At 40.2% G+C, this 25,978-nt stretch overlaps 2 protein-coding genes and 1 pseudogene across 2 annotated transcripts; all 3 read right to left on the bottom strand.

Annotated features, from left to right (window-relative positions):
• Nucleotides 1-1,443: 1,443 nt before the first annotated feature.
• LOC132485383 (large ribosomal subunit protein uL24-like) lies at nucleotides 1,444-1,882 on the bottom strand (annotated as a pseudogene).
• Nucleotides 1,883-7,226: 5,344 nt separating this feature from the next.
• Nucleotides 7,227-11,413, bottom strand: SPMIP10 (sperm microtubule inner protein 10). Its single transcript, XM_060091897.1, has 3 exons — nucleotides 11,164-11,413; nucleotides 10,472-10,577; nucleotides 7,227-7,436 (listed from the first exon to the last, which is right to left on the bottom strand). The coding sequence occupies exons 1-3, from the start codon at nucleotides 11,247-11,249 to the stop codon at nucleotides 7,227-7,229; spliced, it is 402 nt and encodes a 133-aa protein (XP_059947880.1). The 5' UTR covers nucleotides 11,250-11,413.
• Nucleotides 11,414-12,556: 1,143 nt separating this feature from the next.
• PHAX (phosphorylated adaptor for RNA export) lies at nucleotides 12,557-25,904 on the bottom strand. The gene is made up of 5 exons (XM_060093298.1): nucleotides 25,376-25,904; nucleotides 22,917-23,530; nucleotides 20,710-20,830; nucleotides 18,981-19,064; nucleotides 12,557-13,832 (listed from the first exon to the last, which is right to left on the bottom strand). Exons 1-5 carry the CDS (start codon nucleotides 25,469-25,471, stop codon nucleotides 13,563-13,565), a joined length of 1,185 nt encoding a protein of 394 aa, XP_059949281.1. The 5' UTR covers nucleotides 25,472-25,904; the 3' UTR covers nucleotides 12,557-13,562.
• Between the last annotated feature and the right edge of the window lie 74 nt (nucleotides 25,905-25,978).

Below are 25,978 nucleotides of genomic sequence, written 5' to 3'. Positions count from 1 at the left end.
CTAAAAGAAATTAGAGATATGAATTTTTGTTTTTTTTCTTAGTGGTGGTATTTGAAGCAAAGATGGTTGATGAAAAGCATTCCTCTTCCCATGTGAGGGGATTTCCTATTTCCTGTTATTCCTGTATTCTTCCTCTCGGGAAAAAGCTACCTTGCAACTGAGTTAGCCATGGTATGGCTAAAATTTAACTCCCAACCCAATCCATATGTCTATCCACAGGCCTAATAAGAATCCAAACATCGTTATTTAGTGTCACGCTAAGCGCTTTCATGTTCCCTAACAGACTATTTACAACTCTATGAATGAGCTATCTGTAGCCTCATTTTCCAGATGACAAACTGAGAGAGAGGAATACAGTGCGTGGAGCTGCTTGAAGCCACACAGTTAGTAGTGAAGTCAGAATTCAAAGCCAGGTCAGCCTAACCGAAGTCCATGCTCTCGGAAGTGCTTTACTGATGGCTTTTAATTTGTCCCTAGAAAAGATATGTTTTCCTGTTTAAATGTGTTCTCCCTTGTTTTCTCTTTTTTTTAGTTTTCAAATTTTTACATAACAGATGAAATTGCTCTGTGGCTCAGTAAAATACAAGGCACTGATGAGGGTACCCAAAGGGTTTAAGCTCCCCTTCATTGATAAAATGCTCTATTTGAAAATTTTGTTAGTTTCAGAGGCACTGAAGAATTTTTACCTTATTAAAAAAGTGCAAACCAACAAAACATTTTTTAAAAAAGAAAAAAACAAAAAGAAAGCTTCGACTTTTTTTGAGCGACACAGCAGAGACCTCTTCTGGTCAAGAAGGAGAAGTCTTAGGCAGAGAACCAACTTGGAAAAGGTTAAGGTGGAGAGAACTGGTACAGGAGAAAATAGGATATGAAATAGGTTTCATAGAAGAATTGACAGTTATGTTGGATATAAAACTCTGACAGCAGAACAGAGAGGAGTGCTTTCCACACATGCGGAGAAAAATACATGTTTGCTGTAATATACAAAGATACAAGGATGTAAATAAGAATCATTTATAACTCCACCGTCCAAAACTAATATAGTACACATTTTGATGCACTGGCTTCCAGCATTGTTTTCTGGTCATATGCATTCTTTTTATTCACACTGGGTACACCTTGACTTTTCATCTAGTGTTCTATCACACACATTTTGCCACATTCTCCTTTTTTTCATTTTAACAGTTTTTTTTTTTTTTTTTTTTTTTTTTTGCGGTATGCGGGCCTCTCACTGTGTGGCCTCTCCCGTTGCGGAGCACAGGCTCCGGATGCGCAGGCCCAGCAGCCATGGCTCACGGGCCCAGCCGCTCCGCGGCATATGGGATCCTCCCAGACCGGGGCACGAACCCGTATCCCCTGCATCGGCAGGCGGACTCTTAACCACTGCGCCACCAGGGAGGCCCATTTTAACAGTTTTTAATGAACGTTATATATAAGATTACTTTATTCTTGCATCTTCTCAATTGTTTCTTTCTTATGTCTGCCCTTTTCCTTTCCTACCTGGAGAGATTTGACTTTATGTTCAAGGATCTTTTTGTGGTCTTTGTCCCGTTTTAGTCTAGTGACAAGCACCTTGCTGGGGCGAATGCCCACATGGACAGTTGTGCCATTAGCCTCCTCTCGCTGCAGTCAGTCAGTATAGGTGACATACTGCTTCCCGTAAGCCTGGGCAACATTGCCAATTTACTGCCCTTTGCAGTGCCCTCGCATAATCTGAACTTCCTCATCCTTTTGGATACGCATGGATCGAATACTGTACTTCTGTCTCAGCTCTTTGGAAAGAGGGGGAAGACATAATCTTCCTGTGAATGTGGGAAGGTACATTGACGTGCCTTTTCTGGTTCTTGCTTTGATCAGAAGCCACAAAGGGATTGAACTTCATTTTGGCTGCTGGTACTTCAGCAATGGTCACTGTTTTGGTCACATTCTGAAAAGAAGAAAGATGCTTTCTGACAGCAAGGCTTTTATTGGTAAATCACATAAAAGCCAGAGAAGTTTCAGTGAAGACTTTGTACTGGTCCGCACGTTGCTGGGGCCCCAGTTATGCACTGAGATGCACACAGCTTGGGGAGTGTAGCTTCTGGTTCCATTCTAGCCACTGCTCACCTTCTCTGCCAGACTCCCCTGTGTGGGGTACACCTATTCACCTGCTCTTCGTGGCCCCTCAGGCTGCTGGAAGCTAATCAGTAAAGGCCATATATGATCACCTATATTCTCAGTATGTGAAAAATATATCCACTGGCATTTTTGACCCTGGAAATCCCAGAGATTTCCCAGTCACTGGGACTAACCCACCTGGGCCAAGATGCAGCATCATAATCTGCTCTCTCGCAAGGAAATTTACAGTCTTAAACTAAACCACAGTGGAATGGGGAGTTTTGAAAGGAGGAAGCCAAAGGTACAAATTAGAATTTACATTTAAGAGAGTGACATTAGATGAGGAATAATCTGAAAGAGAATCACTTCCTGGGATGTAACTTTGGGGCCACACAAAATTAGAGAAAATTAAGTAGGACAGAATAATTGATACCATAGGGTGATGAGACTGTCACTGGGCCAGACCTCACAATTAGCACAATTGGATGAGAACAATATACTCAAGTGTTTTCATGAGGCAAGAACCAAGCACTGTACATTGCTCAGTGCAACTCTTTTGTTGAAGGGTTTTTTTCAGTTTATTCTTAGAGATGTACAAAGACCCTACTCAAATGAGCTTCTGCAGTTCTAGGCACCCCTTCATAGAGAGGTGAACCTCTTCAGGATGTCCTACAGCATTCCTATTCCTCATTGCTGTGAAATTGAGCCTCAGGTGTCACCTTGGATTTTAAATTCTAGTTGAGTGGTATAAACAGAGAAGTATCTCGAATTTTAACTTAAAGATCTTGCTGATAATTATCCCATCACCAGCCAAATTTTCTTTTGTTTTCAATGGAAGAGAAAATAATGGAGAAATACTTGACAGGAACATAGTCCTGTCAATGCTTACTCTTGAGAAGAAGTGGGTTAATTGGCTCAGGTCTATTTTAGAGGCAAAGTAGGGAATTATAGGAAGCAAAAATCTTCAATTTATCCTAAATAGCTTTTAGAAATTCAGAACTGCTTTTTTTTCTTTTTTTCTTAAATTAGATGTATAAATTGTCCTCCTGGCAATTTCTCAAGTTTGGACTGAAGTGTAGGTAGAATGACATAATTATATAAATTATATTTCACAGTTTTCTTCCTCACATACCTTTATTTAGGCTCTAGTACTTGTCAGTTGAGGAGACAGATATATTCTTTTTGTTTTGTTTTTGTTTTCCATTTATTTGCTTATTTATTTTTGGCTGTGTTGGGTCTTCGTTGCTGCCCGCAGGCTTTCTCTAGTTGTGGTGAGCAGGGGCTACTCTTCGTTGTGGTGCACGGGCTTCTCATTGCGGTGGCTTCTTTTGTTGCAGAGCACGGGCTCTAGGTACGTGGACTTCAGTAGTTGTGGCATGCAGGCTCAGTAGTTATGGCTCAAGGGCTCTAGAGCGCAAGCACAGTAGTTATGGCACACGGGCTTAGTTGCTCCACGGCATGTGGGATCTTCCTGGACCAGAGATCGAACCTGTGTCCCCTGCATTGGCTGGCGAATTCTTAAGCACTGTGCACCAGGGAAGTCCAAGACAGATATATTCTAGTATCTCTTCTAGTTCTTTGGACTGGGCTTTATGTTCTCTTGATCTAAAGGACCACGGGATTCCTTAGAACAATTTTTAAAAGGCTAGAGTTTCACTTCCAGCATGACAATGTGAGGAGCTCTTCAGACTCACTACCAAAAAAAATCAGTAATAATTATAAAAGGACAGCCATTTAAAGTCTCTGGACATGGTCCTGGGTGCATACAGCAAATGAAGAAATATTTAATGAAATCTCCTAAAGCTCAGTGAACCCTGAGGTGTTTGATCCAAGACCCACTTCTCCCCTCTCCCCTCCCAGCTCACCACAGTGGAAACTCTACTGCAGACTGGTGCAGCCAAGAGCACAGGGTTCCTCTCCCCACAGATCCCAGGTAGAGGGCTGTCTTCCCAGACAGGGCAGGATACCAGCATTTCTCATCCTGACCCCAGCTACTTGTTTCTGAAGCTAAGTTCTATGCAAGTGTGGCCAAAAGGTGGGGGACTCCCTTTTTCTGCTCAGCCCCAATTCATGGGATGGGCACAGAGGCTCTGAGAATACTGGGGCCCTAATTCTCCTTGTCCCAGATCATAAGGTGGTGGTTCCACACTGGGAGACACAAGCTGAGAAGACCTGAAGCTGAAACCAAGCAGGACCCTGCAGAGCCTTCCTAGGTACAAAAGCCCCTCTGTGTCTCCCATTTCTTGTTTGTAGAAAAAGGCTTTAGTCTCCTAGGCCTTCCCGAAATTCCAAAGAGCAGGCACAAGCAGTTATTCATTAGGGAAGTGAGGGAATGCAGAAACACAGGAAAAGCAGTCAAGAAACAATAGTTCAGCAGTAAAACGAGTCCTAGTTCCTCCTCAAGGGATATATACAACAATCTGACACATATCTTTGAGGTGTTCTGCAGGGACAAAGACTCCCACCCAGGCTGAGGATGGTGACTACATGCTGACCAAAAGCATAGAGACCCCATACTGGTTGGAACCAGGTTGGTGATTAAGATTCCTGAAACACCACCCTGTTAACAACCACCAACCATTCAGAAGAAAGTCATACCCACTGCAACCCTCACCCTGAATATTGCCTTTAAAAACCTTTCCCTGAAAGCCATCGGAGAGTTTGGTTCTTTTGAGCATGACCTGCCCATTCTCCTTGCTTGGTGCCTACAATAAATGCTGTATTTTCCTTCACCACAACCCAGTGTCAGTAAATTGTCAAGTGGACCCAACTTCAGTTCAGTATCACTTAAATTGTCTTCCTTAATAATTTACTTTATTTATGCTTTCTTTACTGATTTTTAAATTGATATTAGATGGACAGCTCTATCTTTTTTTGTAATAGTTTCCTTGGTGCTGTTATCAGATATGAACACTTGGCTGAATGAAGCATAGCTTAGACCCACTCTGGTCTTTTTAAAAAAAAATTCTGCTAAAATATATATGGCATAAAATTAATGATTTTTACCCTTTTTGAGTGTACAATTCAGTGGCATTAAATACATTCACCCTGTTGTGTAACCATCCATCTACAGAACTTTTCATGTCAAACTGAAACTCTGTACCCTTTAAATGATAACTCCCCATTCTCCCCTCCTCTGTAGCCCTTGGTAACTAACTGCCATTCTATTTTCTTTCTCTAAGAATTTGACTACTCTAGGTATCTCATATAAGTGAAATCACACAATATTTGTCTTTGTACGTCTTATTTATTCACTTAGCCTGTTGTCAAGGTTCCCCGTGTTAGAACACGTAACAGAACTTCATTTCATTTTATGACTAATAATCCATTCCATTACATTCATAAACTATATTTTGTTTATCTGTAGGGAAACAAAATTTGCCACCCTAAAATGTCTCTGGCATGTGGATTATTTCAAGCTGAAAACAATCAAGGCCCAAAAGACTCAGGAAGAACTTTTGACCTTCCCCCTAAGTGCCTAAAGGAATTTAGAAAGAGGGCCTACTACAGGAATAGAGCTATCACCAGAGATGTCTGCAAAGAACATGAGCTAGATGTGGTGGGGGAAACTCTTAGAGATCACAGGCCACCCTGTGTCCCACTGTCTCTGCAGGCCCAGCAAACATTTACCAAACGTTTGCTTTTCCATCTCCATGTCAATTACCTTCCTCCCTTTGAAGTCCCAAATCACTCTTCCCAAATCCTCTTCTGTCTTTAGCTGAAGATGGTATTTAAAGTGAGGGTTTCAGGGACTTCCCTGATGGCTCCATGGTTGGAAATCCGCCTGCCAGTGCAGGGGAGACAGGTTCAAGCCCTGGTCCAGGAATATCCCACGTGCTGCAGAGCAACTAAGCCCATGGACCACAACTACTGAGCCTGCACTCTAGAGCCCACGAGCCACAACTACTGAGCCTGTGTGTCACAACTACTCAGCCCGTGCTCCTAGAGCCCTTGCTCCGCAATAAGAGAAGCTATTGCAACGAGAAGCCCGCGCACCGCAACAAAGAGTAGCCCCCGCTCACCACATCTACAGAAAAACCCGCGCACAGCAAGGAAGACCCAACGCAGCCATAAATAAATAAATAAAATTTAAAAACAAAGTGAGGGTTTCAGTCATTTGGGTGAGTTACTCAGTTTTCCTGGGCCTCTCCCATGTATACATGTTATTTAACTTTTGTTTGACTTTCTCCTGTTAATCTGTCTCATGTCAATTCAATTCTTAAGCCAGTCAGAAGAACCTAGAAGGGTAGAGGAAAATTTCTTCCTCCCCAACAATCCATTCATCTGTTGATGGACATTTGACTTGTTTCCACCTTTTGGATATTATAAATAATGCTGCTATGAACATTGGTGTACAAATATCTGTTCAAATCCCTGCTTTCAATTCTTCTGGGCATATACCTAGAAGTGAAATTGCTGGATCATAAGGTAATTCTGAGTGTAATTGTTTGAGAAACCACCATACTGTCTTCCACAGTGGTGCATCATTTTTGCATACAGTGATTATTATGTCTTAAGTTATGAGAATCAATCCTTCACTATAGGAAATTGATACTTGGATACACTGAACCAATATGGAAACATATGTCTCAGCTAAAACTGTATGATGTATCACAGAGTTGTCTACTAACACTGCTAATAACCATGCTGATTAGCTGCCGGTCTCTATAGCCTCAGGGGTGTGTGTTGGTGCAGTGGAGCAGAAGGAAGTGTGTTGGAGCAGTCAGAAAAGAAGCAAAAATAATTCCACATCCTGCAACTCTATTTCAGTTTGGCTTTCTTGACACTGAGTTTTGGAGGGGATGAATAATAAGGGTGGAATGAGAAGGAGAGAAAGGTAGAGGAGTGTGGTGAGGTTAGATGGTAGGACTGGATCCATCTGCTGTTTCTTAACTACTTGGTGTGAAATTAATTTCAGTGAGACAGTTTTCCTTGTTACCCCACATCATCTCAGATATTCTCAGAGCCTATTTCCTTTCTAAGCTAGTATAATATAAAGAGTATGCAGTTGACTTATAGCCTTTGAACAAATTGAACCTATAGGCAAAATACAAATGGACAAGGACTTAAACATTATGGGAGAGAGACAGGGAGAGACTGAAATACTTTATCATTTTATTCTTCTTTCATCAGACCAGTCGCCTCCTGAAGCCATGGGAAATCACAGTGCTTTGGTACCTGGAGAGAGGTGAATGCAGAGGTATATCTGCAATTTTTATTTCTGGTGGGCCTTTCTTCAAGACAACTTTACGATCTTCCCCATGGCAAAGCCTTTCACTGTGATTCAAAAACAGAGAGTCTTCCAAAGGGCCGGCATGGATCCCACAGGCTTCTGCATGCTAAAAGAAAAAAAAAATCTGTTGTATATCACACCAAAAATCACTTTATTAGGGACTTTCCTGGTGGCACAGTGGTTAAGAATCCGCCTGTCAGGGGACACGGGTTCAATCCCTGGTCCAGGAAGATCCCACATGCCGCGGAGCAACTGGACCTGTGCACCACTACTACTGAGCGTGTGCTCTAGAGCCTGTGAGCCACAACTACTGAGCCCGCGTGCCACAACTGCTGAGGCCCGCGCGCTTAGAGCCCGTGCTCCGCAACAAGAGAAGCCACTGCAATGAGAAGCCCGCGCACTGCAGCTAAGAGTGGCCCCCATTCGCTTGCTGCAAATGGAGAGGGCCCTCGTGCGACGATGAGGACCCAACGCAGAGAAAAATAAATAAATAAATTAATTAAAAAAAACCCCACTTTATCAGATTAAGATGGAAGTTGCCCAATAGTTTTTCTAACTGTTCCTCTTGAGAAGGAAGGTCTAGTGGGCAGAGCAATATCCCTTTTTTAAAAGCAGTGCTCTCTCACTGGTGTCTTCCGACCAAGAGGAAGAGCCCGTGGTGTGGGCTGCAGACTATAAACTTGGAGTCAGATCACTGACTTTTAGCTTCACTACTTTTGTGTTCTTGTACAAGTCATTTACCTACCGTGAGACTCAGTTTCCTCAAACATAAAATGGGATTAAAGGATTCCTTGAGTGTTGAATAAAACATTCTATGTGAATGAAAAAACTTTCGCCAACTACTAAGTAAAATAGCTACACAGTATGCAGCTGCTGCTGCACCCTGCTGCTGGATAGATAACAGCTACTTAAGATTATCTTAGTTGTACATCTATTTCTGATTCTTTGATACTACTGAACAGCAGTCTGGCCTGGTCTTGGGGTGCCGCTCCCTCTCTCCTATGCTGTGTTCTCGTTTTTATGTTGTTAAAAGAGCTATATCATCAGGAAAAATGGTAAAAGAAAAGAAAGCATAGCTAGCATTTATTCAGTGCACATTCACTTCATTGTAATTCTCATTTAATTTTCACTTTTACTCTGTAAGGTAGAATATTCCATACACCAGTCGCTAATTATATTTTTTAAATTGTTAGGAACACTGTCAACTGAATTGGAGAAGTGAAACAACAATGAAAAAATTATGCTGACATAGCTCTAAAGAGTAAGGGCAAGACTAACAGAAATGTTTTGATACATTCAAAACAGTTCTTCATTATTGACTTCAACTCAAAGTTTATACCCTATAGTTCTAGTAAATGAAAAATATAAAGTCAGTACTAATATTGTCACCATGCTAAAGCTACTTAGGACATTGAAAATGACTTGATAAGCCACTAAGTTACATGAAATACAGCCCAATATTAAGATATTAGAAAGTCTTAATAACCATACAAATTTGATGTTTAAGTCTGGTATTTGAATCGTGATTTCCTTAGTTTTATATTTGTTTTCAAAATATCAGATAAAAATACATATAAAATAATCATCTCAAGGCAAATGGCAGCCTCATTTATTACATTGTATGTATTTTATAAGAAAATAATTGAGCCATATTTTTATATTTTGAATATTCATATTTTGTAATATCTGTCTTCACAAAGTATATTCTTATTCAACATTAATTGCTTATCCTTTAGAAATTTGGAAATTAGTTATATAAACACATTTCTTCCTAGGAATCCTAACATGAAATCTCCTCTTATTGTCTGATTCTTACAAAATATTATAATCTCCTTTAAAGAAACAACTTACCTTTTCACAAGTGAATGGTCAATCAGTCTGAATTTGGAAAATGTTTTGAAACTATTGACTACTGATTCAGAGCATTGAGTGGGCAAGGAATCTTATCTGTAAATCTAGCCAAACTGTTCCCATAGCTCTCAACCTGAGCGTACAGTAAAACTGTAAAAATACACGCTCTGTAAAGAACAGACTTGTGGTTGCCAAGGGGGAGGGTGGATGGGGGAGAGCTGGATTGGGAGCTTGGGGTTAGCAGATACAAACTATTATATATAGAATTGATAAACATGGTCTTACCGTATAGCACAGGGAACTATATTCAATATCCTGTGATAAACCACAATGGAAAAGAATATAAAATATACATATATATAACTGAATCACTTTGCTGTACAGCAGAAATTAACACATTGTAAATCAACTATACTTCAATTAAAAAAAAATACATGCTCTGTACTGTAGCTTTAATGTTAATGGCACCTGCTTCTTTTTTTTCGCGGTACGCGGGCCTCTCACTGTTGTGGCCTCTCCCATTGCGGAGCACAGGCTCCGGACGCGCAGGCTCAGCGGCCATGGCTCACGGGCCCAGCCGCTCCGTGGCATGTGGGATCTTCCCCGACCGGGGCGCGAACCCGTGTCCCCTGCATCGGCAGGCGGACTCTCAACCACTGCGCCACCAGGGAAGCCCTGGTACCTACTTCTGATGAACTTCTTAACAGCTGTGAGTTGCCATTATGTATAGAAAAAGGTAGACACGTATTTATGAAATCTTTTGGTTTATCTATTTTAAGTTTGTAATTGGGTTATTTGAATAGATATTGCTATTTAACTTTTGTTTGCAAGTTTATGTGAAGGCGCATCAAATAGTTTTTGTCAGAACAGAATGGTGGTTGTCGGGGCCTGGGAGGAGGAAGAAACGAGACAAAGGATACAAATTTTCAGTTTTAAAAATAAGTTCTAAGGGTCTAATGTTCAGCACAGTGACTATAGTTAATAATACGGTATTATATACTTGAAAGCTGCTGAGAGTAGATCTGAAGCATTCTCACTGCAAGAAAAAAAGAGTCAACAATGTAAAGTGATGAATGTGTTATCTTAATCTTGGTAATCACTCCACAATGTATATCAAAGCATCATGTTGTATACTTTAAAGGTACACAATCTTATTTGTCAATTATTCCTCAGCAAAGCTGAAAAAATGAAAAATAAATTTCAAAGCAGCTTTTGTAGAGTTATATATGTCTATTCACAGATATATTAAATAGTATAGGTTTTTTATTATAAATACCTATAGGAAAATACCTTCAGATTCACATTCCTGAATTCCATATTCTGTTTCCAAGGCATTACATAACGTCTTGGGATCATCCCTTGCTTTAATGAAAACCGTGGCAAATGAATCTCACACCTGAAGATTAGGAAAAAGCAAGAAGAAAGGGTATATTGTGAGCTAAGTTCAATTATTTTAGCTTCATTTTACGGAATGGAAGCAGTTGTGTTGTGTCTGTGAGGTTTGGACCCTCGCAGCTGCAGAACACAGCTGTGTCACTGTTTGAGGCTCACCTAGTAGATAACCAACCCATTAAATCCCCGAGTATCACCAAGACCAAGCGTCTGGGCTGGGTATCTGTAGCTCTAACTGCACGCTGTCCTTTACAATTTGCTCATGATGTTCATCTTGGCCTGACTTTAAGGGGGAAGACAGCACAACATGATCTACCTCAAGCCTACTCATTACCTAAAGGAATCACTGGCCACTCACAAAAACCAGTAACTGATTTAGCTTCTGAATTTAGTACGTGCCCTACACTCAGGTCAGACTTGCTTTCTCTGCACACACATTGTTTTGTTCTGGAACATAAAGCTTTCTATATAGATGCCAAGGGGAAGCACAGAATTAGTGTCCTCATCTATGTAGCTCCCAGATTGAAGACGAAGAAACAAAAAACCAACCAACCAACCCACCCAAAAACCCAGAACCCTTAAGTCCTCACTTAATAGCAGGCTTATAGGAATTCTCATCAGAACAGTTGTTGGTGAGTTTAGGTAAGATCAGACAAGTGTCTTTGCCTGAAGCCATCACTGCCAGTAGTAGCAGGAATTCTCATCTGGAACTTCACTCGTCTACTAGTCTAATTATGATGTCATTGCTGCCTCAGATCTAACAATGTTTTGCTAGTTTCATAGCAACCCACAGCAGTTACTTTAGCAGTTAATTAAGTGTGGCACTTAGAGCTATTTTTGGTGTTTTTAATACACCTTGAGTATATCATTATTCTTATCATGAACGTTTAAAAAATAAGGATGCTTGCAGATATATTACAAATTTGACAGATACTAGAAAATATACTGGACTAAAGAATTATTACTCGCAAATAATCACTTCAAATTAACACTATGTACCCTTAGCTGATTTTCCTCTTTACATACTGCACGTGGTTGATGTGTCCCATTTGTTTCACCATTACTTAGACACACTTTAAGTTGTAAATCAAACTTGCCTAAACCCAAACCAATCCAACCCATTTTATCTCCTAAGATTTGAGTTATATGGCAGAGTATTTTAGGTAACAAAACTCATTTTAATAAAGAAAGGTTATGAGTGAGGATGAGCACCTAAATTACTAGGCCAGAGACATGGAGGGTTATTACTGCTAATACTCCTAGCCAGAAGGAGGAAAAATGTTAGGCTGAGCAGGAACAATGACTGCAATGTACACTGCCTTGGTGAGAGTATTAACTGCATACATATCTGGCAACAGTCTGGAGAGAACTTCCTAGATCTGGATAGTCAGAAAGGTTTAGAGAAGAGTAATGTTAATACACAAAACTTTACAGAACCTTAAAAACTGAAGCACTGGTTTCTATATATAACATTAGGATGTACTACGATCCAGAAATCTGGTTTGCAAATGTTAAGGAAATAACAATTGAAAACAATCCGGGAAGGGGGGAATGAGGGAGGAGCAATCCACTGAAGATGAAGTAGCCTGAGGCATTAATGTCCCTCAAAAACTGTAACTTTCACTAGAAAAATTAGCAATATTTACATGAGTAAGTGGCATTTAAATTTCTGAATGTTGATTATCTTTCCTGATATACTATACGTTTAAAATCACCTTACATAAAATAATCTCAGGGACTGTGGTGATCATTTTACAAGGCATAAAAATACTGAATCACTATGTTGTATACCTGAAACTACTGTAATATTGTAAATCAATTATACTTCAATTAAAAAAAAATTCTTTAAATAAATAAATAAATGGTTAAAAAATCTCAGGGACAATGTTTAAATACTTACCTATTTAAAATGTTTCTTTCCTAGGTTATAGCAATTTTATGAAAGAACATTTGAGATTAAAAAATAAAATCACTTGAAACTCATTAAGGACTGCCAGAACTCCAATTTTATTTTTGTATTCTTTATGAATAAAAAGAAACCAATTACCATTTCCTTTTCTTTCCCTGCTTAGATACTTAGCTCCAACTTCAATGATCATGTATTTCAGAAACTACTGAAAGACTTCAAGTACACTGCTGCAAAGAATAGTTAATAATTGCTCCCTACATATTTTTGCTTGATCTATTTTGTAAACTGTAGTCAACTCCTGGAACATCTTAAGTAAACAAACTTTATTTCCTTAAATAAAAATGAATAATTTTAAACATCATGCAGATGAAACATTTTTAATACCTAACTTCCTTAACATAAGGTAAAACAGTCTTAGGCAGGCCGTCACTGGGAATTTTTTAAATGTCATGGTAATTATGCAGTTATGGATCATATTCAGTATTTAATATATGACCAACGTAACTAATAAGAGGTCAAAAACAAAGTTAAAGTTAAGAACAGATACTTCTTTGTAAAGCTTCTGATGTTTATTTACTTCTGGACAAACAAGTGGCAAGAGCCACTAGTATAAACCTATTTTTAGTCTCTATTATTAAAACTGCTTAAGAGTTCTTAGAACACAGAAAACCTAGATTTGAACGCATTTGTAATAGCTTAACAATTTATGTCTTAGGATCTTTTAATGGAATGTTTGAAACCAATCATGATTCACTGCAAAGATAAATCAGAAAAAGAAAACAAACTTGAATGGCATGTTATAATGACCTGGACAAAACTGATTATCAACTAGTAATGATTAGCACATGCAATAGATTGAGAAATTAAATCCTCTGCTATATACTTTTAAGTATTTTGTCAGACATGAGAAAGTTTTAAATGTTCTTATTGCATTCATCTCCCACATATTCAATTTTATTTAAAACAAGACAACAGTTCTCTCCAGATTTTTGGGTTTATCAGTGCAAAGTAAAATAAAGCAATCTCAGTAGAAATGGTTTATTACAATGTTATCTTAGAAAGGCTTATTTCTCAAAATTCCTAAAAGATGTCCAAATCATGAGAATGATCAACCTCAATGGCTTCCTCTGCATCCAACTTTGTTTCTCCGTGTCCTTCCTGTGATTCATCAAGAGAGGCCAGAGCCTCATTTGTGTCACTTGCAAAAGTCTCTCGTGATGTATCATCATCTTCTAGAAAATTTAGGCTTTTAATAGCTTGTTTCATCTTTTTTCCCAACACTTGTGTTCTTCTCTTCCTAGCAGCTTTTTTATTTTCATATTCCTTTTGATTTTCAATGTAGAAAATGTCCTACAATAAAGGAACAACTTTAGTAAACAAGAACTACCATTTATTGAAAGCCTGTTATAAGGTAGACTCTTTACATTATCTCCATTTTCCACACAAAAAAATATTAGATTCATAATTGAACACAGAGTCCAAGATATTTAATAAATCCTCATTGCAAGTTGAGAGGATGAAGCTATGATTCAAACTCAGCCTAGTGTTAGGTCTAGGGTCCATGCTTATTCAACATATACATCAATCTATAAAGGTTTTCTAAATAGAAATATACAGTAGGAAAATCATATTGTTTAGGATTTAAATAAAATATAATTTATCACAACAAAACAGAAGTCTTTGGTATAATAATTTACTAACTCTGAAATGTCATCATAACCACATGTTATATGCTAAGAAACTGGCCAGGCCCGAACTGTGTGACTAAGTATGATCATGTAACCTACACAACGCAAGAAAAATTCCAGCCCTTAAACACTGCTGTAATTAACATGTGAGACTGTAAGTCTCTGCCAAAAACTTTTATCACAAGGCATAAAAATGATATAGTCAGCACTTGGATTCCAGGGTGCCAGAAAAAGGATTTTATAGCATGAAAATATGAGAATCTTCTAGTACAGGGTTTTCCAAGTATGGCACTACTAAAACTGCAAGCCAAGGAATTCTTTGTGTAGCAGTCTGCTGTGTGCATTGCAGGATGTTCAGCAGCCTACCTGGCCTCTACCCACTAGCACACCCACCCCACCGCCAAACAGTGACAACCAAAAATACCTCTAGACATTGCCAAATATCCTCTGAGAGGCAAAACTGCCAGTGAATGAGAACGGTTCAAGTAGAAAATACATTTCCATTAAAACACTACATGGAAAAACAAAATAAGTTCTGGGAACCTTGATACAGATAGATAAATATAATTTTAGAGGGTACAAAAAAAAAAGGTCAGGGATCCAAAGAGAAGGCAAAAATGATGATGCTAATATAAAAAAGATTCGAAGATTTCAAAGAGAAGCTAGTACAGGCAGGACACACTTTTGACATCCTATTATATTCTAGGAAGTGACTCTTAAAAGCTGTAGCCAAGCCAGTTCCTATTACATTCTTAAAGTGCATAAAATGCAAATCCCTTCTTGTTTATAAAAAACAATATGGAGGATGGTGAGATAAAGGGGGCCCTCTGCTTCGCTAAATAGTAAAACCAGCACACAGAATTAGCAGAGGAAGAAGTAAGGAACCCTGAAATGAATGCAATAAGGGAAAGCTTCAGAATATGAGAGCTTTGATGAAGAGAAGGAATAAAAGTATTTGCTAAAGAAATGAGGACGGGGGTGGAGAAGGAGGGAACATATGTGAGAAAAAAGTGCAGGAAGGACAAAAAGGGTGAATTCAGAGGAAAATGAGGCCAGCTACCAATTCCTGAATGAGCACTTTTATGTGCCAGGCATTACGCTGAGAACTTTACACAGGTGTGAACTCTTTTCATTCACACAAGAACCCTGTGAGGTGGGGATTATACTTGTTTTCAGATGAGGAAAGTGAGGCTCAAGATTAGAGCCATCAGGTAAAGGTATAAAGTCTAAACTCATAAATGATTTCTTCAAATCCATATTCTTAAACCTTAAACCTTCACAAGAGTGTGATAATTCACAATTGTTTCAAGAGTCTACTTACCTTCAAGTGGAGCAATAGTAGAAGTATTTTCATTTTATATGGAAGCACATCCAAACATCTTGATAAAAAACAGTTCTAACTAGTACAATGCTCGGCAGCACGAAATAAAATTATGAAGTTCCCCCTTTCCCTCCAAATATGGCAATCCTTATTAAAAAGGAATGTCATTCTCATGGGTTACGAATTTAAACAGAACTGGGATGACCCAAAGAAATGTCTTTGTAGCATATTATTAATGTTGTTACAATAAATGCAGACAACAGATAATCTGAGAGCAACTTATTTTCTCCCATCCATCTCTCTGTATAATTAACTCTGCAAGTTAAGAACCTGAAGTGCATACCATTTTTGGAGGGAGAACGTTATAGGTGGACTTAATTAACTTTTTTTTTCTTTTAAACATAGTCAATTTTATTCTCCTTAAACCACAAAATAGTCTTTGGTTGTAAAAACACCACTAGCTACAGTCTTGCCAGGAGGTGCCGGCTGAGGAGGGGGCAGTTAGCTGGCAGCCAGAACTCCTGAGGGGGGGACCTCTTTAAAATTCTGACAGCCAGCTGGCAGGGCCCCCACACCAGGTCGGGGGAAGCACCCTGACCCTCTAGGAGGGCACCGGGCCAGGCCCTGGCGCCGCAGCCGCACGGCACAGCGGCTGCTGCACAGTGCCACCTCCTCAGGGTCCGCGGCGCCGGGAGAGGGCCTGCCCAGAAGCGGCACGGCCACCTCTCCATCCTCCTCCAGAAGACCGGGGCTCAGAGATGGTTCCGAGGACCTCAGCTCCTCAGCAAAATCTGGGGACAAGCGTCCCGGAGAGGTGCTGGTCTGGGGGCCGAGGTCTTACCAGGGGGTCGGTGACGGGGTGGGCATGGGTGAGGGGGCCTTGGCCAGGCACCCCAGGGGCCCCCGCTTCACAAATTAACTTCTAACTATTCTTACTTTTTCTTTCTTCACAAACTTTGTATTCTCTAAAACTAATTATAAGGCCATATACCGAAACAAAATCAAATGAGAAAAAGTTGAAAACAAGCCCACTCAGTTCAGTTCTGGCTTCCTAGTTCTAAAGACTGTGATTGTTAGCAATATAGTGACTAAAAGAATAATTATAACACCATTATGTGGATGGCACATGAAATTACCTATAATAAAATCATATCTGCCTTAGGCTTTTCCCTCTAGTAACGAAGATAGTCAATCCATGCACATACAGAAAATTTGGCAAAAAAAACCCCAGAAAAATCTTAAAAGACAAAACATTTATAACCCCTCACAACAGACCAATCATTGGTAACATTTTGGTGTTTTAACTGCCAGTCTATTGTCCCATGCCTCCTTTTCTTTATAAACTTGTACTTTGTCGTTTTAAAAAATTCAGTTATTATTGCATTTTCTAATTTTCTTAAAATTGCTTCACAAAAATAGAGGCTACAGAATAGTTGTTTTAAGAATGTCCCTATTAGTCAACATTCCCCTATTATTAGATACTACAAACGTTTCTACTGTTTATTATAATGCAATGTTTCTGGTTGTTTAAGATAAAAATCTACTAACATTAAATTCCCTTCTCCACAATGAGTTAGAAGAAATGAATTTAAAAGATAGGTGATTCAGTGAAAACAGCATGGGTTTGAAGTCAAGAGTCCTTCCTGTGTGATCTCAGACCTATCCCTTTTATTGCTCTGCATTTGCATATCAGGGTAATACCCAATGATAGTGCCAGGCTGACGGTGAATAAATGTTATTTTCTTCTCTCCCGCTTCTGGAAACTGTCCAAGTTTAGTTGACAAACAGCTTTTCTAGACATCATTTTATTTAACCCTTTTATAGCAATATTAAATAGGCAGAGCACATATTAAAGTCCTCACTTTACAGATGAGAAAATCAAGGCTGAGGGAAAGTAAGCAACCTGCTCATAGTCATATAATCACTAAATGGCAAAATTAAGATTAAAACCTAGATTTTGAATCTTACGAGAATTCTTTTCATCACATCATGCTATATCTTTGAAAAGAGTGACATTTTGCTATCAAACAAAGACCCAAGAAGAATGTTCCTTCTAAGTACACACTCTGATCAGGGGTTATATTGGGGGAGGAGGGAGAACATCATTAAGGTATAAGCTCTGTTCTACCACTCAAAAGTTTTGTGTTCCCAAGGACATTCACATTGTTACAAATTTATTATCAAAATAATTGTTCCAATGAGAAAAAAAGTAGTTACAGAGTGGAGATTTCAAATGTGCAACAACAGTAACAGTTCCTGTAGGAATTTCAGTAACAGATTTTTAAAAAAATGACTAAAAGTGAATAGCCAGAAAAAAGAAAAAAAACATTGAGCAGATGCAAAATATGCTCACATGTAGCATCAGCTCAAGAGAAAAGGTTTTTATTTTTCTGTCATCATCAGCATTACATTAGTATGGCTAAAGCACATTCCTATGACCTTTATCACCCACTGTTATAATAAAGAGAATACAAAATTTCTCAAATATTGTAGCTGTGTTGCATGTGTACCATCTCCTTCCTATGCAAGAAGACAGTTCTCAATTTTGATCACATGTGCTAAATGCGAGTCATGTTCCTTAATTAATAAATTAAAAGGTAACTAAATTCTGAGCTGTGAAAAACCCACAGTGTATAAGATTTCCCATATGACATTCTGGTAATACAAAAATGATACTAAAATGCCCGGCTTCCAGTTTGTAAGAAATATAGGAGATAGAGGAATGAACAAAACAAATGTGTAAGCAGACAACAGAATGTGGTATATTCTGTAAGAGAGCCATATTGGACTCATCAAAAGGTCTAAATCATGGAGAAAAATGTAGGATTAAACAGATCAAAAGAGATATAACAAATGGGATGTGGAAATCTAGACAGGATCCTGATTTGGGGAGGAAAAAAGCTAGAAAATACATTCTTGGGACAATTCAGGAAATTGGAATAAGGGCTAGATAGATACTGGGATGATGCTATGAAACTGTTCTTATTTTTCTTAGGTGTGGCTGTGTAGGATATTGTCATTATTGGGAGATACTTGTTGAAATAATTAGGGCTGAATGTCATGATGTTTGCTCCTTATTTCCTAACGGTACAGAAAAAAAAATTATATAGGTAAAGTAAGAATGTCAAAATGTTAACCACCCCTGAACCTAGGTGAAGGATATATGGGTATTCATCCTGTTGTTTTTTCATCTATTCCACGTTTGAAATTTTTCATTAATAAAAAGTTGTAGGAGTAGAAAAAAATAATTACATGCTAAGAGACCAGGAAAAATTGCCATAAAAGAAACCTTGACCTTGGCTCTGAAAGGGAAGAAAATGAGGAAGCAGAGCTTTACCAAAGGCACAAGGTTTACTTGAAAAGAGACAATGAAAAATTGGTCAGTACAAGGCAGAGAAGGTAACAGAGATCAGTAGAAAATGAAGCTAGAGGCTGAGTGGGAGTTAAATTATGATGGATCTTAAAAGTCAAGGACATTATTGTTTCTACCTTAATTTGTTCCTCACTGATACTAGGAGTGTTCTTCAGGAGATTCAGGAAAACTCCACCTGGTGTTCTTCTTCGACTACCATTCTACAAAAAGGAACAGAAAAATTATCCTGTGAAGACTCTTCCAGTGAATGGTCAAAGCAACTTTTAGAGACATTCCTAAGGAGATATTAAGGTCTACAGCACCACTCCAGTTTAACTGCAGTGTCCTTCTCTCCTCTCCAGACTTCCATTTGCTCTATTTCTTTTCCCACGGCATGTATCACTTCCTAGCATACTTGAAGATACTACACTTATTCTTTACAGACTGTTTCCCTCCCACCCCCTACTACAACATAAGCTTCCTGTGTCTAGAACAGTGCCTGGCACACAGCAATAAAGAACTGTACAAGGAAAGAATGCATGTACCAAAAGAAAGTGAATTTGGACTTGTATCTTCCCAACATTCAGTAGATTTCCATTAGCTCACTGGTTTTATTACTACAGTATTAAAATTTTGATATAGGGAATTCTCTGGCAGTCCAGTGGTTAGGACTTGGTGGTTTCACTGCAGGGGGCCTGGATTTGATCCCTGGTTGGCGAACTAGTATTCCACAAGCTGTGTGGCACAGCAAGAAATTAAAAAAAAAATTTTTTAAGTAAAATATTGATATAATCTATAACTTCACGCTCAACGGAATGAAAATCTAGGTACCTTAAACAGTGACACAAACAGGGATGCCAGTACATTCATGATTATTATAATTTGTTTTGTTGTTAACTTTTGGAACCTATGTTCACAGGCTGTTTCCTCACCCAGTGCTATCACTTCTAACTGGCTTCTTTTCTCTCCATTTCCACAGCATAATAATATTGATTTAGTCTCTTGTGATGTTATTATTCAAATTCATGAGGAACAAATAAGAAGGAAGCCATTCAATCTTCATCCTCACCCTGTGCTGAAAGCTCAATTAAATGAGATCTGCAAAACCATTCATTCTATGGGATAAACTGCTACTGCTGTGATCTGGCCCCAACCAGAGAAGTGCTCTTTATGCCATTCTGGAGCAATGAAGTATTTTTTAACTGTTTTTTCATTTTTGCTTCCTCAACCCCAGAAGCCCCTTTAGACATTTTGTTTCCTATTCACTCCTACCACCCATGAAATTTTAATACTCACAGATATACTTTATATTTATCTGTGCTTTTTACATAACAAGATTTTTGTTTTTTTTACCCCCAAGAACCAGTTTCCAAGAATGCATGAATTAAATGAACCAAAAGTAACATTTCTTTTTTTTTTTTTTTAAATAAATTATTTATTTATTTATGGCTGCATTGGGTCTTCGTTGCTGCGCGTGGGCTTTCTCTAGTTGTGGCGAGCAGAGGCTACTCTTTGTGGTGGTGAGCAGGCTTCTCATTGCGGTGGCTTCTCTTGTTGCAGAGCACGGGCTCTAGGGCACGTGGGCTTCAGTAGTTGTGGCACACGGGCTTAGTTGCTCTGCAGCATGTGGGATCTTCCCGGACCAGGGCTTGAATCCGTGTTCCCTGCATTAGCAGGCAGATTCTTAACCACTGTGCCACCAGGGAAGCCCTGAATTTTTAAATTATTAATGAAGGTTTTTTTAAAGTCTGAAACACACTGTAATAATTTATAAATAAGAGAACCAACAATCAGAGACAAGGGCATTTTATTAAAAAATCACATGAAATAATACAAAACCAGAAAGAATGAAGCAGTTAGTCTTACCATTATAAAAAGGCCACCATTTTGTTCAACTTCAGCAGTTTCCATCAGAAGTTCAATTGCCTTTTTGTTCCCAATTATCCTCACTACTCGGGCTATCAAATCTTTCTTTGGTTCCTGCAACCTGATGAGGAACAAATGAAGTAACATTAAACTTTTTATTTGTTGCATAAAGTTGAGGAAATCTACCTTAGTCTCCAATTTAGTTCCTAGCTAGAAGTAGCTTCTCATTCTAATAACATTTGCTTTCCAAAATCCCCAATATTTAACCTTGGAATCACTGACATGGAAACATTCCTATCTTGGGTCACCCAAGGAGATCGTAACCTCTGGGTTCCACCTCAAGTCTCATAACTGGCATCTTCACTTTGCCTTACTGGATTATGGCATATTTCAAAAGAAACATGCACACATAGCAAGGGGAATGCAAGCCTAAAAGCAAAAGAAGATACAACCAGTCTACTCTCATCAAAACAAATAGCAAACATATACCATGCTTTCTAAAAGTTAGCTCTCCTAACTCTAGAGATGTCTAAGAGCTTTAAAATGGATTGGATTTTTCCCTCATGGGCTCCCTGCCTCAGAACAAGGAAAGAGCTAATATTTACCAAAGGCTTATTATGGGATAAGCACAATCCTAAGAACTATATATGCATTATATCTCAGTTAATTCTCTCAACAACCTTATGAAGCAGATATTATTATTTTCATTTTACCACTGAGAGGTAAAAACACAGGGAGCCTAAGTAGGTAGCACTTCTGATATCAGAGCCCATACTCCATAGAGATGAAGGAGCATTAATATTACAGAAGCCTTACCAGTTCCCTACCCAGCCATGGCTTCTTTTGTTTCTTCTCTGTTGTGGAAAGAGCAGTAGACTAGGAACAAAGGGGCTAGACTTTAGTTCCAGGTCTGACACTTATTAAATTTGTGACTATGAGCAAGCCACACAACTACTGGGCCTCAGTTTCCTATTTGTAAAGTAAAGGCTTTGGTTTACAAAATCTCTAAGTTCCTTTCCAGCACTCAAATTCCAAACTCCCTCAGTATTTAAAAAAAATCCAGTATGAGTATTGACAGGCTTGCCTGGAAAGTAAATACTTGTTTTCCTACTAGCTATATTACTCTTGAACCTTACCTGTTTTCAGATTTGTGACACTGTTCACTAGTGATTTAGAGCTAATAAAAAAGTAAACAAAATTTCGACTTTTTATTTATTTATTGACCTCACCGGGCGGCTTGCAGGATCTTAGTTCGCCGACCAGGGATCAAACCCGGGCCCATGGCAATGAAAGTGCCAAGTCCTAACCACTGTACTGCCATGGAATTCCCAAAATTTTAACTTTTAGTATTTCTTGTTTAAAATGCATGAAATGTAAATTTACCATACATTAAGCAACTCTACTCCTATTTATCCAAAAGAAATGAAAATCTGTGTCCAAAAATGTGTACGTGAAAGTTCATAACAGCATTATTCATAATTTCCCAAAAGGGTAACAGCCAGTATGGATGTGTGCGTGCATATGCGTGTGCATGTAAATAAATAAACTGTTGATTCCTGCTACAACATGGATGAATCTGAAAAACACTGCAGTAAGTGAAAATAGCCAGGCACAAGAGACCACATATTGTGATTCCATTAACATGAAATTTCCAAAAATGCAAATTGATAGCAACAGAAAGTAGATTAGCAGTTACGTGGGAATAGGAACAGGAACTAACTTTAAATGCGCACATGGTATGAGGGATCTTATAGGGTGATGGAAATGTTTTAAAAGTGCTTTATGGTAATCGTTGTACAATTGATAAACTTACTAAAAAAATCAACACTTGAAATGGATGAATTTTACCACATGTATACCATGCCTCAATAAAATTGTAAAAAAAAAAAAAATCATGAATGCTTGAAAGCACTCCAAATAACCTACGTGATTTAAAAGGATATGTTTTTACCTAAGAGTTCTATAGCACTAAATGGAAAAAGTTGCTCAAAAGTTCATAAAAATCTGCAAAATTATTCTATCAGGTCTGCCCAAATTTAAGAACATCCAGCCATATTCATATAACCACATAAGCCTAGAGTTCATGCCTTGAATTTAAAAATTTCAAAAAGGAACACCATCGTCAGTGTATTTGGAATCTGTGTTATTTCTCATAAATGGAAGATAGTTGGTCAAGTGCTCACTTGCAGACAAATTTAAATGCTCACCTGAAAGAAATTTCATCAGCCACTTTCTCTTGAGAATCGTCCTCTGTGATCTCATATCGGCCTTTATAATTCATTTCTAGTCTGTCTCCTAGTCTGTCTTTGACAGGTCGTTTCCTTTTGAGATGACCTTGCCCATTTTCCTCCTCCTTTGTTCCCATTTTTTTGCCACCATGCATATATTCATCTAGCTCTTTGTCTAATTCTTTTGTATTCTCTTGGGATTCCCTCTTAAGTTTCTTAGCAAGCAAATAATTGTACGTCTCGGATTGTCTGCTTCTGTCAATAGTGCCCTCCATTCCCAAGATACCAAGTTCAGTGGCCACTGCATCTTGACTCTGTTCCTGCAGCACAGCACCCCATATGTTGTTAACCTTCTTCCCTCCAGCAACAGGCGGTTTCTGGCTGCTCTGGCCAAACTGAAAAGGCTCCGGTTTGGGAGGAGTGTTAAAACATTTTTGTCGTTTGCGCTTCCAGAGAGAGCTATCATCATCTGAATCCGAAAAACTCTCCTCACTTGAATCCACACTTTTAACAGTCCGATAATGTGATACCGGAGCACACACTGTTGCAGTACTCTGGAAGGGCCTCACTGCACAGTCCCCACCTAGTGCTTTCTGCAAGTGAAAGAAAATACAATCAATTCCATAAAACACATTAACTCCACACACCATGTGCTTTTTTTTTTTTTTTTTGCGGTACGCGAGCCTCTCCCTGTTGTGGCCTCTCCCGTTGCAGAGCACAGGCTCCGGACGCACAGGCTCAGCGGCCATGGCTCACGGACCCAGCCGCTCCGCGGCATGTGGGATCTTCCCGGACCGGGGCACAAACCCGTGTCCCCTGCATCGGCGGGCGGACTCTCAACCACGGCGCCATCAGGGAAGCCCCACCATGTGCTTTTTAAAAAATTATTTAGGGATTCAGCTGGACCATTCTGAAGGAGAAATGATCTTCAAAGATCTCTGAAACCAACTGAGGCCCTGCATTTCTAAAGGTCTACATGGAATTTCCTTTTTTTTTGGCCGCGCCGTGCGTCTTACAGGATCCCTGCTCCCTGACCAGGGATCGAACCCGGGCGGGCAGTGAAAGCGCCAAATTCTAACCACTAGACCACCAGGGAACTCCCTGGAATTTCCATTTTAAAAGCCACAAATTCATATTTCTATATAGCTAATGCAGCACTTAGTTCTAAGACCCCTTTTAAAAAATTACCAAAGCTTTTAATTCTCACCTTTAGAAGATTTTCAATCTTTTCTGTTGTCAGAATGTTTGAAAATGACATACACGGTAATTGTTACTAGCAGTTAAAACAGAACTTGTTTTCTTCCTTTCCAAAGATGCCTGCCATGCATTTGATTACATCAACTGCCTTTATATGGTTTTGTGACTATATTCCTTTTAGACTAGACAGTAAACTCCTATGTGTAAAAATCTCCGACAAATTACTTTTAAAACTGCAGAGTCCGTGGCATTAAGTTTACCAAGTCATGGGTCAATCTATGTAAAACAAACTGAAAGAGACTGAAAAACAAAATATTTTGGTACCGATTTCCTAAGAAATTTCTATGCAAAAGGAACCACCTTTGCTTTTTCAACTAAACATTAAACAAAGTATTTCTTAAGTTCCTAATAGGTGCTAGAAATGGGGGTGGGGTATTTTAAGTCTAGAAAGTAGGTCTTGCTATTTTGAAATAATAATGGCACTAACACTTGTCATCCATTACTCAGGCTCCACTGAATCCTTACAGCCACCCTATTACTGTCGTACTATTATCATTCCTATTCTAAGATGGGGGCACCAGGCTAGATGCCCTGTCACAGGTCACACAGTGGCGGCGCCAGGATTCGAGCGCGGGTAGATTGGCACTAAAGTCTTCTCAAAAGAGCTTGCTACTTAGTAGGGCGGCCAAGAAACCTGGGAAGCTAACACAAAACCCAGTGCCACATTATGGCATGACGAAGCTAGGTTCCAGGGGAATATGGAAGACCAGGCCTCTGAGCAAGTGATGAACTTCATCCCTGGTACTCACTCCCTTTCTGCTCAGCGTGCACATGAGCGCCACAGGCTGTTTGTGGGCCGAGGTCCCCAGGTTCTACATTTTCGGCAAACAAATGCCCTTCCGGGACAACCTAGCGTCGCCGAAGTGGGGAAGCCCGTAGGTTTAGAAAACGAGGAGCGGAGCACTGGAGGCGGGGAAGGGACAGCCGCAAGCCCGCCGCCGGAGGCAGCCCGCCTCGCGCTCTCCGCTTTGCAGCGAGACGCCGGGCTAGGTTCGTACGGCCTCCTATCCCCGCAACCTCCCTCGCTCCGCGCGCCGGGCCGCGGAACGCCCGCCCGCCCCTCACCCTCCCCGCCGCACCGGCTCGCGCGCCGGGCCCGGGGACGCCCACCCCTCATTGCAGCCCGGGCTCCGCGCTCCGCGCTCCTGGCCCAGAGTCACCGGCCCCCCCTCCGCACTCACCGGCACCTGCAGCGGCCTGTCGCTGGGTGCCACCGTCATGTCGGAATCCGAGTCAGAAAGCTGCCCATCTTCCATGTCACCTGCCTCCTGCGCCATCTTCCCGCGGCGCGGTGCAGCGGGCCGAGAGAGCACTTCCGGCGGGGCGGCGGGCTGGTTTGGCTGGCTGTGACTGGTCGGGCGCCCCCGCGAGGGGGCTGCTCCCGCCCCGGCTGCCGGTGGAACCAGACGCCTGGGTCGAGGCTCGCAGATGTTGCGTCATCATTGCAACCCGCTCGCTTAACGCTACTCTGGGAGAATGAGTCCTCTGCTGCCCCAGCACTCTGGCGCGTTCCCTACCGACATGTTTCCGGCAAACCTAAAGATGCGCACGGATGGCAGCCATGAGGGATTCCTCCCTCGGCCTCACAACCCTCGCCTGGATGCTCTGGGCAGGCCTTTCTGCTTCCATTCTGCTCCTCTGCGATCCACCCTGCATGTAGCTTCCCGGGGAGCCTTCCAGACGGGACGTGAGGTCACCGCCCTGCTCAGACTTTCCAGGGCTTTCCTCCGCACGATAAGGCTTGAGTTCTCGGCACTGCCAGCAGGGCTGCGGGTGTGTGCCTG

Source organism: Mesoplodon densirostris, chromosome 3 (genome assembly GCF_025265405.1).
Source record: "Mesoplodon densirostris isolate mMesDen1 chromosome 3, mMesDen1 primary haplotype, whole genome shotgun sequence".
Taxonomy (NCBI): Eukaryota; Metazoa; Chordata; class Mammalia; order Artiodactyla; family Ziphiidae; genus Mesoplodon; species Mesoplodon densirostris.
The sequence above is the reverse complement of the archived record's forward strand: the minus strand, read 5'-3'. Positions and strand labels throughout refer to the sequence as shown.

Coding starts and splice junctions, on each gene's coding strand:
- SPMIP10 (XM_060091897.1), bottom strand. CDS start 11,249: ATGGCTTCAGGCAAAGACACTTGTCTGATCTTACCTAAACTCACCAAC. Junction 10,578..11,163: donor TCCTATAAGCCTGCTATTAA/GTGAGGACTTAA, acceptor CCTAATCTTCAG/GTGTGAGATTCATTTGCCAC. Junction 7,437..10,471: donor TCAGGAATGTGAATCTGAAG/GTATTTTCCTAT, acceptor TTTTTCTTTTAG/CATGCAGAAGCCTGTGGGAT.
- PHAX (XM_060093298.1), bottom strand. CDS start 25,471: ATGGCGCAGGAGGCAGGTGACATGGAAGATGGGCAGCTTTCTGACTCG. Junction 23,531..25,375: donor ACAGGCCGCTGCAGGTGCCG/GTGAGTGCGGAG, acceptor TTTCACTTGCAG/AAAGCACTAGGTGGGGACTG. Junction 13,833..18,980: donor TCAGTGAGGAACAAATTAAG/GTAGAAACAATA, acceptor CCTTTATTGTAG/GACATTTTCTACATTGAAAA.